This window comes from Carcharodon carcharias, chromosome 16, assembly GCF_017639515.1.
Source record: "Carcharodon carcharias isolate sCarCar2 chromosome 16, sCarCar2.pri, whole genome shotgun sequence".
NCBI lineage: Eukaryota > Metazoa > Chordata > Chondrichthyes > Lamniformes > Lamnidae > Carcharodon > Carcharodon carcharias.
The window spans coordinates 68,055,022-68,068,116 of NC_054482.1; the positions used below are offsets into that span (position 1 = coordinate 68,055,022).

At 42.5% G+C, this 13,095-nt stretch overlaps 1 protein-coding gene across 6 annotated transcripts in view; it reads left to right on the forward strand.

Annotated features, from left to right (window-relative positions):
- Positions 1-13,095, forward strand: part of patj (PATJ crumbs cell polarity complex component) — a 398,928-nt gene that overhangs the window by 340,472 nt on the left and 45,361 nt on the right. For all 6 annotated transcript variants that reach the window (XM_041208336.1, XM_041208338.1, XM_041208340.1 and 3 more), the window contains 4 exons: positions 1,385-1,532; positions 5,751-5,837; positions 7,345-7,456; positions 9,859-9,896. In XM_041208336.1, coding sequence (XP_041064270.1) covers positions 1,385-1,532; positions 5,751-5,837; positions 7,345-7,456; positions 9,859-9,896 — 385 coding nt within the window. The remainder of the gene's footprint in view (positions 1-1,384; positions 1,533-5,750; positions 5,838-7,344; positions 7,457-9,858; positions 9,897-13,095) is intronic.

The window sequence follows — 13,095 nt, forward strand, 5'->3', positions numbered from 1 at the left end:
TTTAGAACAGATCCTTAGTGATAGTGATCTCCTTAGTAAATGTACCATATATGGATTTTTCCAGAACATAACTTTTTATTTTTTTATTAATAACATTGTGTCCAAATGAATATTCATTAAAAATTTACTATGTTATAAAGTAACCGCAGATTCAATCTATCTAGATGACTTTCTAGCACGAACATAAGCAGCAAGGAGCAGCTCACCAGCGCTTCTTGTATTGGCAGAAGAAAATAGATAACACAGTAAGGTTAAATATAGTGACCTCCTTTTTTGTACTGTTTTTAGCTTCTTTGTGAGTAAAGAACTTTTATAAAATATTGAATTAGAAGCATTATTTGACAGATTTTTGTCTGTGACTATTAAAATTGGGATGTAGTACAGTAGCTTCAAGTTCTGTTTTTCTTAGTTTGGATTAAACCTATAAGAATTGTATATATTGCATAAGTAAATAAAAGAAGTGAACTAGAAGTGTTGTCCCTGGATATTTGTTTCAACACATTTTAGGAACAGGCATTAAATGCACATTTTGGAGGGAGAAAGTTTCATAACACCCCAAAATTGTATTTGAACAAAATGCTGGATAGCAGCAGGACATGGTGATGTCGTAAATAGTGAAGAGGAAAGTCTTAGGTTACAGGATGGTATAGATGGGCTGGTAAGATGGGCAGAGCAGTGGCAAATAGAATTTAATCCTGAGAAGTTTTAGGTGATGCATCTTGGGAGGACTAACACAGCAAGGGAATACACAATAAATGGCAGGACCCTAGGAAGTACAGAGGATCAGAGGGGCCTTGGTGTACATGTCCATAGGTCCCTGAAGGCAGCAGCACAGTAGATAAGGTGGTTAAGAAGGCATATGGGATAATTGCCTTTATTAGCCGAGGCTCCTGGTACAGAGCTTCAGCTTTCGAATGTATACATTGTAAATAGCTCATGCAGACTGCATCAGCTTCTGATCACTCAGGGTTATAAAAAAACGTTAGTTAGAAATCACGTGCTGAAATTAGAATTAGAAATTTGTGCTGTTGTGCATGAAGCATCCCACTGAAAACATAGGATATATGACACAGGAACAACCAGCCCAACCAGTTTACACTGACATTTATACTCCACTTGAATCTTTACCAATATTCCGTATCTAAATTTATCAAAGCAATCCTCTATTCCCTTCCCCCTCAAATGCTCATCTAGCTTCCTTTTAACTGCTTCTATACTATTTTCTTGCATTTGAATTTATAGCTCATAAAAGTTTAAAAAGCTTGGATTACTCAATTAGTTTGTAAATTAACTGTATTGAGTGGAGCTTTAGGTCTATGTACTTTATCAACATATCATGTGAAATCACATGAATTGCTTGACTGAGTTGTAAATACTTCAACAGGAATGGAACAGGAGTATTCATCTCAGACATTGTTAAAGGTGGGGCTGCTGAACTTGATGGGAGACTCATGCAAGGAGACCAAATCTTGTCAGTAAATGGAGAGGATGTGCGAAATGCTTCTCAGGAAACTGTGGCAACAATACTAAAGGTAAACTTGGTGAAACTGCATTAAAACCATATTTTAAAATTGTGCATGCATAGTTAAATATGGAAATCAGGAAGTTGCTGTCTAAGTTGCCCTGCTCTTTGGTACATTGGTCCCGCTGAGAGACTCAGCACTGAAACAAAGGGAAAGGTGCAAAGCTGCATTACTTGGATGATGGGTGCCCACTAAATTTACTAGAAAAAGTTAAGGCTTGTGCATTCCAGTGTAGACACCTCTTTAATGGGTGTGATAAGTCTTAATTACTGTCAAACATGCGCCCTGGCATTGAATATGAGATTTTATAAGTGTAGAACTCATTCCTTCAAGTTTTAATTAATGTTGGAGATTTTAAAATTAAAACATGTAAAAAAAAAAATTTTTAACTTTTTCTTTCTGTTTCTTTCTTTCTTTGTCGAATTCTAAATTTTTATGTTTTGCTTTCTGTACATGATTTCCATTGAAATTACTATCCTAACTTGTGCTTCCTGGTCTACTCTCCATCATCAGTAAAGTAATGGAAGGGGTCATCAACAGTGCTATCAAACAGCACTTGCTTAACAATAACCTACTCAATGATGCCCAGTTCGGGTTCTGCCAGGGCAATTTTCCACATAGCCAGATAGATGGCTCGTGTTGTAGCTGTACTGAAACAGCTTGGCTACGGGTACAGCAAGTTCTGGAGCAGAAATCTTCAGAACTATTGCCAGGATATTGTCAGGGCCCATAGCCTTTGCAGTATCCAATGCCTTCAGCTGTTTCTTGATGTCTGTGGAGTGAATCAAATTGGCTGAAGACTGGCATCTGTGCTGCTAGGGACCTCTGGAGGAGGCCAAAATGGACCATCCACTCGGCAGTTCTGGCTGAAGATTGTAGCAAATGCTTCAGTCATACTTTATGCACTGATGTGCTGGGCTCCTCCATCATTGAGAATGGGGGTATTTGTAGAGCCTCCTCCTCCAATGAATTGTTTAATTGTCCACCACTATTTACAACTGGATGTGTCAGGACTGCAGAGCTTAGATCTGATCCGTTGGTTGTGGGATTGCTTAGCCCTGTCTATCACTTGCTGCTTATGCTGTTTGGCACGCAAGTAGTCTTGTGTTATAGCTTCATCAGGTTGACATCTCATTTTTAGGTATGCCTGGTGCTGCTCTTGGCATGCCCTCCTGCACTCTTCATTAAACCAGTGTTGATCCCTTAGCTTGATGGTAATGGTAGAGTGGGGAATATGCTGGCCATGAGGTTACAGATTGTGTTCGAGTATAATACTACTGCAGATATTGGCCCACACCGCCTCATGGATGCCCAGTCTTGAGTTGCCAGATCTGTTTGAAATCTATCCCCCTGTTTAGAATGGTGGTAGTGCCACACAACACGATGGAGGGTATCCACAATGACTGTGTGGTAATCACTCCTACCATACCTGTCATGGACAGATGCATCTGTGGCAGGCAGGTTGGTGAGGATAGGGTCAGGTATGTTTTTCTCTCTTGTTGGCTCCCTCACTGTCTGCCACAGACCCAGTCTAGCAGCTGTGTCATTTAGGACTCGGCCAGCTCGGGCAGTAGTGGTTCTACTGAGCCATTCTTGTTTGAAGCCCCACACCCAGAGTACATTCTGCACCCTTGCCACCCCCAGTGCTTCTTCCAAGCGGTGTTCAACACGGAGGAGCACTGATTCATCAGCAGATGGAGGGCAGTACATGGTAGTCAGGAGGAGTTTACCTTGTCCATGTTTGACCTGATGCCATGAGACTTCATGGGGTCAAAAGTCAATGTTCAGGATTCCCAGGGTAACTCCCTCCCGATTATATGCCGCCACCTCTGCTGGGTCTGGTCTATCCTGCCAGTGGGACAGGACAAACCCAGGGATGGTGATAATGATGAGACATTATCTGTAAGGTATGATTCTGTGGGGATGACTATATCAGGTTGTTGCTTGACTAGTCTGTGAGACAAGCTTTCCTAATTTTGGCCCGAGCCCCCAGATGTTAGTAAGGAGGACTTTGCAGGGTCGGCAGGGCTGAGATTGCCGTTGTCATTTCCGGTGCCTAGGTCGATGCCAGGTGGTCCATCCGGTTTCATTTCATTTTTGTGACTTTGTAGCGGTGTGTTACAACTGAGGGACGTTTAAGTGACAACCACATTGCTGTGGGGTCACGTATAGGCCAGACCAGGTAAGGCTGACAGATTTCCTTCCCTAAAGGGCATCAGTGATTTTTGCAACAATCGTCGTCATCATCAGACTCTTAATTCCACATTTTTATTGCATTTAATTTCCACCATCTGCTGTGGTGCAATTCGAGCCCGGGTCCCCAGAGCATTACCCTGGGTCTCTGGATTACTAATCCAGCGACAATACCATTATGCCATTTCCTCCCACTAAATGTATAAGACCTCCTGTTGACAGCTCTTCTCCCCCATCCTTCTCCCTCTTCTAGCAGCTTGCCCTGCTCTGCTCATCATGTCCAGCTTTGTACCTGTGTAAGGTTAAGATAGCGCTGGAGTGTGCAGTTGCAAAATGCAACATTGGTGTCATTGTAATCAGTGTTGCTACATACTGATTCCGGTCATAATTTGACTGCTGCCAGCCAAAATTAGGTTGGGTACTCAAATCTCTTTATAAAGATGGCATCCTGTTAGAAGTATGCACACATATCTCAGATCTCATTTTCAAGCATTGGGTGGCCACCTGACATCTTTAAAAAAAAAGATGCTACCCAGCCAATTTAACCCCCTGTGCCTCTCAGAAAACTGGTCAGTTAAGACGTGGACATTAGCATGGATAGAAGATTGGCTAGCTAGCAGGAAATGGAGAGTAGGCATAAATGGGTCATTTTCTGGTTGGCAGGATGTAACAAATGGTGTGCCACAGGGATGGGTCCTGGGACCTCAACTTTTTACAGTTTATATAAATGACTTAGGTGAAGGGACCAAAGGTATGGTTGCTATATTTTCTGATGATACAAAGATAGGTAGGAAATTAAGTTGTGAAGAGGACATAAGGAGGCTACAAAGGGATATAGATAGGTTAGTTGAGTGGGCAAAGATCTGGCAAATGGAGTACCATGTGGGAAAGTGTGAAATTGTCCATTTTAGCAGAAAGAATAAAAAAGCATATTATCTAAATGATAAGAGATTGCAGAGCTCTGAGATGCAGAGTGATGTGGGCATCCCAGAGCATGAATCACAAAAGGTTAGTATGCAGGTACAGCAAGTAATTTGGCAAGCTAATAGAATGTTGTTGTTTATTGCAAGGAGAATTCAGGACATTGGTGAGACCACAGCTGGAGTACTGTGTACAGCATTGGTCTCCTTATTTAAGCAAGGATGTAAATGTATTGGAAGCAGTCCAGAGATACCTAAAATGGTTGTCTTATGAGGAAAGGTTGGACAGGCTGGGCTTGTGTCTGCTGAAGTTTAGAAGGGTAAGAGGCGACTTAATTGAAACATATAAGATCCTGAGGGGTCTTGACAGTGTTCATGTGGAAAGGGTGTTTCTTTTTGAGAGTATCTAGAACTAGGGGACACTGTTTAAAGTAAAAGATCGCCCATTTAAGACAGAGATGAGGATAATTTTTTTCTCTGAGGGTCATGAGTTTTTGGAACTTTTTTCCTGAAAAGGCAAGGGAAGCAGAGTCTTTGAATATTTTTAAGGCAGAGGTGGATAGATTCCTGGTAAGCAAGGGGGTAAAAGGCAATCTGGGGTAGGTGGGAATATGGAGTTGAGGCGACAATCAGATAAGCCATGATCTTATTGAATGGCGGAGCAGGCTCGAGGGACTGAGTGGCCTACCCCTGCTCCTAATTCATATGTAAGGTGTTATACAATTGCTTGTTCTGTTCATACAAGTCCCAGATCCCTGTAGAGGGCACTGAGCCAAAATGGTTTTTTAATCACATCAATTTCCAATGCAAAATCCTATAGAAAGCCTGTGAGAAAATGTGAGTGTAATGAATAACCTGCCCATTTGTTCACTGCTGACTGAAAAACTGGGCCATTGGTAATACTCATGTGCAGTGCACCATTTTCTGACCAGTTGGGGGTGGAAAATCATGCATTAGAAATTATAATTTTCAACACGTGTACTTGATGTGCATGACAGCCCATTAACAGTGTGAAAAGAGAACATTAATGCATTAACATTTACTTGATCTTAAATGTATAGCTCCCATTAACTGCTTTGGATTTCTTTGTTCAAAACTTTGTTATTTTGTGCAGTGTGCCCAAGGATTGGTTCAGTTGCAGGTTGGTCGCCTGAAGGCAGGGTCATGGATTTCATCAAGGAGAATATCACAAGGCAGTCAGGTCAGGATCTTTTGCCTATAACCACCACGGTCTATTTCCTGACGGGATTTATTGGAAGTTATTCATAATTTCCCAACTTTGTATAACGCCAATGATATTTTAATTAAAATAATGCTTGTCAGACAACACTCTTGCAATCATTGAATTATCCAAAATACGATGAAATTAAATGATATTAAAAGAGTTACTATTTGTATGTACCAATCTAATGTACCCCCTTACGACAAGTCACACATGAACTGGTCTGGAAGCAGGTCACATGTCTACCAAAGCTGGATGATATTTGGCTGTGACCAAAAACATGTAGCTTCAAAATCACTTTTAATGACCTTGAGTTGCTCCAACGCCATCTAGACCTGGAATACTACGTTGATATGCCTCCAATCCTCCCTCGGTGCCTCTCAGCCAATGTGGCTGCATCTTTGCCATTAGTGCATGCAACCCCATTTTACACAGGATTGCAAAATCAGGGTTATGTTGCCATCTTTAACTTTAAATTATTCAAACTTTGCTTTTATTGTTCATGCTGATGTCAGAACTTCTCAAAGAGACATTATCCTTATTGCACATTCTCAAAGCTCCATATAATTTTGTATATACATTTTCAGATTGTTTATTAATTAAGAAAATCTTTACATCAATTAATGTATATAAAAGGCAACAACAACCAATTGTGTTTCATAAGATGTTTATTCAGTGAACTCAAAGTATTAAATATTGAAGCTGTGCAAAGCAGCCATTATCTGTGGCTTCAAAATAATATATTGATAAGTCTTCAAAGAAAATTCAAAATTATGAACTACTTAACAAGACCTAAATTACTCTGGGCACTTTGATAAAGTCAATATAAAATGATTGGTGACAATAAAAAATTTGGCACTTTGATTATATTTTCCAGTTGGAATTTTTATTTAAATCATTTGTTTTCGAATTACAGTGATTTTTATCGCAACATAAGTCATTAATTATCACATGCTCTGTTAGATAGTTTCTACAATGTGTTGTCTGATAAAGGTTTTCACCCAAAATATTAAGCTGTATCTTTCTTCCAAATTATGATTAAGCCTCTGAATTTCCATTTGTTGTTTTGATTTCAAACTTCCCACATTTGTTTTTTTTCCCTCTATCACCAGTCCCTTCATTTTCATTACTGTTTGGACCTGAATAATGATGGGATGGCAGTGGTTGGTTGGGGAGGAGAGATGGAAGGAAATAGCGACGTTAGTAACAGTTAGCCCAGAAATATTTGTTGATTCCCCATGTCCAGCAACTACACCGAGCTAACATGAGCAAAATACAGTTTGACGTATCATATAGAACTGAAAATAAACTCATCCTTCACTGCTAAAAGTAAACAGCCCAAAAGATTAGGCTAAAATTGTAGACTGAGTCAGGTACGCATTTGATTTCAATAGGCACAGCCTTTTGCCTTCATACCTAGTTGCTGCCTGCTCTTTTCAAATTGGGTAGCCTTGATTAATTAGAGCTTATTTTGATTCTAAACTAGATGAGCCAAGTAAGTGTTGTCAGTAATCCTACTTTTGGAGCTGCTGTGATGACTTCACAAAACATGACTGGCAGCAAGAAGAATTCAGCCGACTCCTCACAAAGGAACTCGGGTAAAATGTCACAATTAGATGAATAATATATGCTGACTTTCTTTATCTGTACCCTTTCCAAACATAAGACTTTGACCACATTGACGCAATTTTCACCTTCACCACCTGAGCGGATTCTAGAACAGGTGGATAATCCATTTTACCAATTAACTACCAAGATGGCAAAAATGAAAATGACTCCATTGGTTCTTTTGTATCTTCCACTATAAAGTTAAATGTTAAATAGAAAATATAGATCCCGGTCTTCTGTATTGTTACTTTAATGTTTGTACTGTTGTTCAATTCTTAAGCAGTAACTGAATTTCACAAACACTCAAAGCATGTGGACGGGAATTCACTTTAAAGCACAGCTATTAATACAATTATTTGTGCAAATATGTGCAGTTATTTTAAAGGGAAATACTCAAACATGAAACAAAAATGAATAAAAACCATTCAGCGACAATCATTCAACAGAATAGCCTAAATCTTCCCATCTCCGGATTGTCTGAGACCAGATTTAATACCCAAGATGCGCATTAGGAACCTGCAGAAGTCCTGGTGCACTGACCTCCGTGGGAATTGCCTAGGAGGTTTCAGCTTTAAATGGGCAATTCCCCTGGTCCCTGGGACCCTCCGAGATGGTCCGCTACTCTAAGATAGAGTTGGAGGCTGTGAACAGTTCCAATCTACTTAACTGAATAGTTACCCAGGAAATGTTAGACAGAAGAAAACCTAAGGCAGAATTTTACATTCAGCAAGCAGAGGTGTGCCCAACACACCGGAATGTAATACGATACACGATGACATCGAGCATGTGTTGGAGTCCGCTGCGCAACAGTTGGCGGGCAGGCAAAAAGGAAAAGCGGTCTTTACATTTTTTAGGAAACCTCATCCATGAGCGAGATGAGGTTTCCTAAAGCTATTACAAATTAAATAAAAACTTTCTTTTGACATTAAAAACATGTCCCATCTCATGTGACACAGTCACATGAGGGCACATGTTTCATTAAATTTTTAATGTGTTTAATAATTTTTGTAAAAACGCTTCAGTCTCCCTGAGGCAGCTCCGTGCCTCGGAGATTGAAGTACTCTTTCATGCACGTGTTCGAAAGAGCCCTGGACCTGACTTTTCCTCCTCCCCCTGGCCGCACAGGTAGCACTCAGTGTTACCGCTCGCGATCCACACTGGGCAGGCCTTAATCGGCCCACCTGCATGAAATCGCAGTGTGGAGCCGATTGTGGGCAATGGTCGGCTCCGCAGCCACCCACTCCCGCCAAGCCCGCCCGACCAATGTAAAATCCTGGCCCTAGTCTAACTCCAAGATTATTGCTGCACAACTGAACCCCCAGTCACTCACATGGACACCACCTGTCCCACCCCACCAACTAACCCCCTAACACCTGGCACCCACCTCGATCTCCTGATTACCTGCAATCCCTCTACCTACTGCCTTGGCCACCTGCCCTGAACCCGCAAATACCCCACTGACCCTACCAGACTACCCGTTCCAACCACGCTATCTCCCTGAACACCCAGCTACCTCCCCAACCAAACCTGACTATCCATTGACCTTGGCATTCCTGGCCCAACTATGCCCCATTCCATCCACCTGCTGCCCGGTGCATTTGCTGCCCTACCCTCCTGCCACCCTACCCTCCTGCCACCCTACCCTCCTGCCACCCTACCCTCCTGCCGCCCCACCCTCCTGCCGCCCCACCCTCCTGCCGCCCCACCCTCCTGCCGCCCCACCCTCCTGCCGCCCCACCCTCCTGCCGCCCCACCCTCCTGCCGCCCCACCCTCTTGCCGCCCCACCCTCCTGCCGCCCCACCCTCCTGCCGCCCCACCCTCCTGCCGCCCCACCCTTCTGCCGCCCCACCTTCTTGCCACCCTGCCCTCCTGCCAACTCGCACCTCACCACCTCACCCACACATCACCTCACACCCTGCTACCTCACCCCCACTGCCTCACACCTCCACTACCGTCCCCCCCACCACCTCACTCATCCTACCTACCTACCTCACCCACCTGCCCACCCTGCTACGCAACACCTACCCATTTTTTTCATTCATCCTTTCACTAACATTCACACTGGACCTTTAAACTTAAAGTACTGGATTGCTTTAACACTGAAAATATCATGAATAAGGCCTGCTTATTCCCTGCTCTGCAGTCGCTCAGTGGTATACTTTAATGCCCATAAGAAAGATAATGTAATTGCACAAAGTGTTGCACGACAGGGACACTTAGGCATCATAAAAGTTTGGAATTGTAACCTTTCTGTTCAGCACAATTTTTAATGCTATTTTGTAGTTTCTCAACATTTGGAAAAATATAACTTAATTTAATATTGCTGCCAGTCAATAAAATGTGACAAATAACCATCTAATAACGAGTTTGGTCTCACTTTGAATCTTTTAGGTTCAGATACAGGACTGAGAACTGTGGAAATAACAAGGGTGAGTGCTATTTATTAATTATTTCTTATAGTATGCAGGCAAAGATCCATAATCATAAAAAGTAACACTTTCCTTTGGATATAAGATAAGAACAGAGGCACTGAACCAAAGTAGAGATTAGCAAAAGTGATCAAAACTCAGACAAAGAGAGGGGGATCGTCAAGGAATTAAGAAGATGGCATGGATTAGGAATGGATTGCCAGAGAGTGAGATATAGGAGCTGAAGGAATGACTACCAATGCTGCGGTGAAGGGAAGGAAAATTGCACAAGAAGTAGAAATCAGAGCAATAAAGATTCATCAGTGGTGAAAGGGCAGTTGTAGGTTTGGAGAACAATCTGAGAATAAAGGAGGGTTGGAACCATGGGAGATAAAAAGTCAAGGGCACAAGATTTAATTTTGAGGAATTGGGAACAGGTTGATTAGCGAAAACAGTCATGTTGGACTCGTGAGACTTGGAGTGCGATAGGATGCAAGCAGTAGATTTTTGGAGCTGGAGTTTGTCGAGTAGAGGCTTCCAAGGAGAGCACGGTGGTAATCAAGCCTGGATTTGACGTGGGTGTTTATAAAGGTTTCAACAACTAATAGGGTGAGTTAAGCGAAAGCAGACGATGTTACAGAGGTGACTTGTGCTGGTAATTCCCTCATCCTCCCTCTGATTGAAGTCTTTGCTGCTTCTCTCTGTGACTCTTCTTCCACCAATCTTCATTAAGGGGATTGCTCATATTTCTGACTTTTCAGTTGACACTTATATAGCTGAAATTCATCCTATGTTCTATCTTTACAGATGTTAACTCACCTGCCGTGTATTATCAGCATTTTCTATTTTTTTTCTGACACTTTGGCTGGAATCTTCCAGCATCCCCGCAGCGGGTTTCACACAGCGGGGCTGGTGAGCCATTGAAATTTCCGTTCACATTGGCGGGACTGGAAGATCCCGTTGGCATGAGGAGCTGGAAAATTCCAGCCTTTATCTTGTTTTCTCTTGCTAGAAGTCACTAGACCTTAGAATTCATCGTGACAGTGAAAATCCTACATTTAAACTTTAAGGCCTATTGTTTTTATAATGTGCTTTCACTGGCACTGTGAATCTAGGGATGACCATAGATTAAAGGAAGACAGGAAGAAAGAGGAAAGGAAGAGAGAAGGTGCAAGAAGGGTATTGTACTGCCACTTTCTGCAGCCTTGTGGCAAGACTCAGTTTGCTGCTTTTAGTTCACTTATTTTTTACAAGTGTACAGCTCACTAATATGTCTCATGACTGAAAATCAATTTGAAAGCTTTGTGATCAGCAGAGAAAACATTTAACTATTGATTTTGTCACAAAAATGCCTCTTTTCAAAAATTTATTTTTAAAAACTTTCAACTGACCAAAAATTCGATATTTTGAAAAATGAGACAGCAAACAACTTTAAAATGCAAAGCTATCTTCCAAGGTGAAGGTGAGAAAAGCAAACAAGAACCCCCTCTAAAAGGAAGTGTGAAGAGACGGATTTTTCAAAGTAAACCGCAAATGTCAAACACAACACTATAACTGAACAAGAGATTAAAAATGTAAATTGCTGAATTTTAATCAATAGTAAAAGGCAATGGAAACTCCTAACCAGCCAGATAGACCAAACAGACACTCAAAACCTCCTGTGGAGGATGAAATAACCTCACCTTCTGTTGATTTCTACTATCTTGAGATATGTCAAAAGCTTCTGAGATAAAAGATTAAAATGTGATTACTTGTTCTACAACGATGACTGTAAGACACGTTAATAGAATTCCTTTTGGGGAACATATAGACAGGAGTCTTTTGGGAACTGGTTTTGCCAAGCAAGACACAGAGAAAAGTGTTGACGTTTCGAGTCCTCATGACCCTTCGACAGAACTTGAGTTCGAGTCCAAGAAAGAGTTGAAATATAAGCTGGTTTAAGGTGTGTGTGTGGGGGGGGCGGAGAGGGAGAAAGAGAGAGAGAGAAGTGAAGTGGGGGTGTGGTTGTAGGGACAAACAAGCAGTGATAGAAGTAGATCATCAAAAGATGTCAACAACAATAGAACAAAAGAACACATAGGTGTTAAAGTTAAAGTTGATGATATTATCTAAACGAATGTGCTAATTAAGAATGGATGGCAGGGCACCCAAGGTATAGTTCTAGTGGGGCTGGGGAGAGCATAAAAGATTTTTAAAATTTTTTAAAAAAATAATGGAAATAGGTGGGAAAAGGAAAATCTATATAATTTATTGGAGAAAAAAAAAGATAGGGGGAAACAGAAAGGGGGTGGGGATGGGGGAGGGAGCTCACGACCTAAAGTTGTTGAATTCAATATTCAGTCCGGAAGGCTGTAAAGTGCCTAGTCGGAAGATGAGGTGTTGTTCCTCCAGTTTGCGTTGGGCTTCACTGGAACAATGCAGCAAGCCAAGGACAGACATGTGGGCAAGAGAGCAGGGTGGAGTGTTAAAATGGCAAGCGACAGGGAGGTTTGGGTCATTCTTGCGGACAGACCGCAGGTGTTCTGCAAAGTGATCGCCCAGTTTACGTTTGGTCTCTCCAATGTAGAGGAGACCACATTGGGAGCAATGAATGCAGTAGACTAAGTTGGGGGAAATGCAAGTGAAATGCTGCTTCACTTGAAAGGAGTGTTTGGGTCCTTGGACGGGTGAGGAGAGAGGAAGTGAAGGGGCAGGTGTTGCATCTTTTGCGTGGGCATGGGGTGGTGCCATAGGAGGGGGTTGAGGAGTAGGGGGTGATGGAGGAGTGGACCAGGGTGTCCCGGAGGGAGTGATCCCTACGGAATGCCGATAGTGGGGGTGAAGGGAAGATGTGTTTGGTGGTGGCATCATGCTGGAGTTGGCGGAAATGGTGGAGGATGATCCTTTGAATGCGGAGGCTGGTGGGGTGATAAGTGAGGACAAGGGGGACCCTATCATGTTTCTGGGAGGGAGTAGAAGTCGTGAGGGCGGATGCGCGGGAGATGGGCCGGACACGGTTGAGGGCCCTGTCAACGACAGTGGGTGGAAAACCTCGGTTAAGGAAGAAGGAGGACATGTCAGAGGAACTGTTTTTGAAGGTAGCATCATCGGAACAGATGCGACGGAGGCGAAAGAACTGAGAGAATGGGATGGAGTCCTTACAGGAAGCGGGGTGTGAGGAGCTGTAGTCGAGGTAGCTGTGGGAGTCGGTGGGTTTGTAATGGATATTGGTGGACAGTCT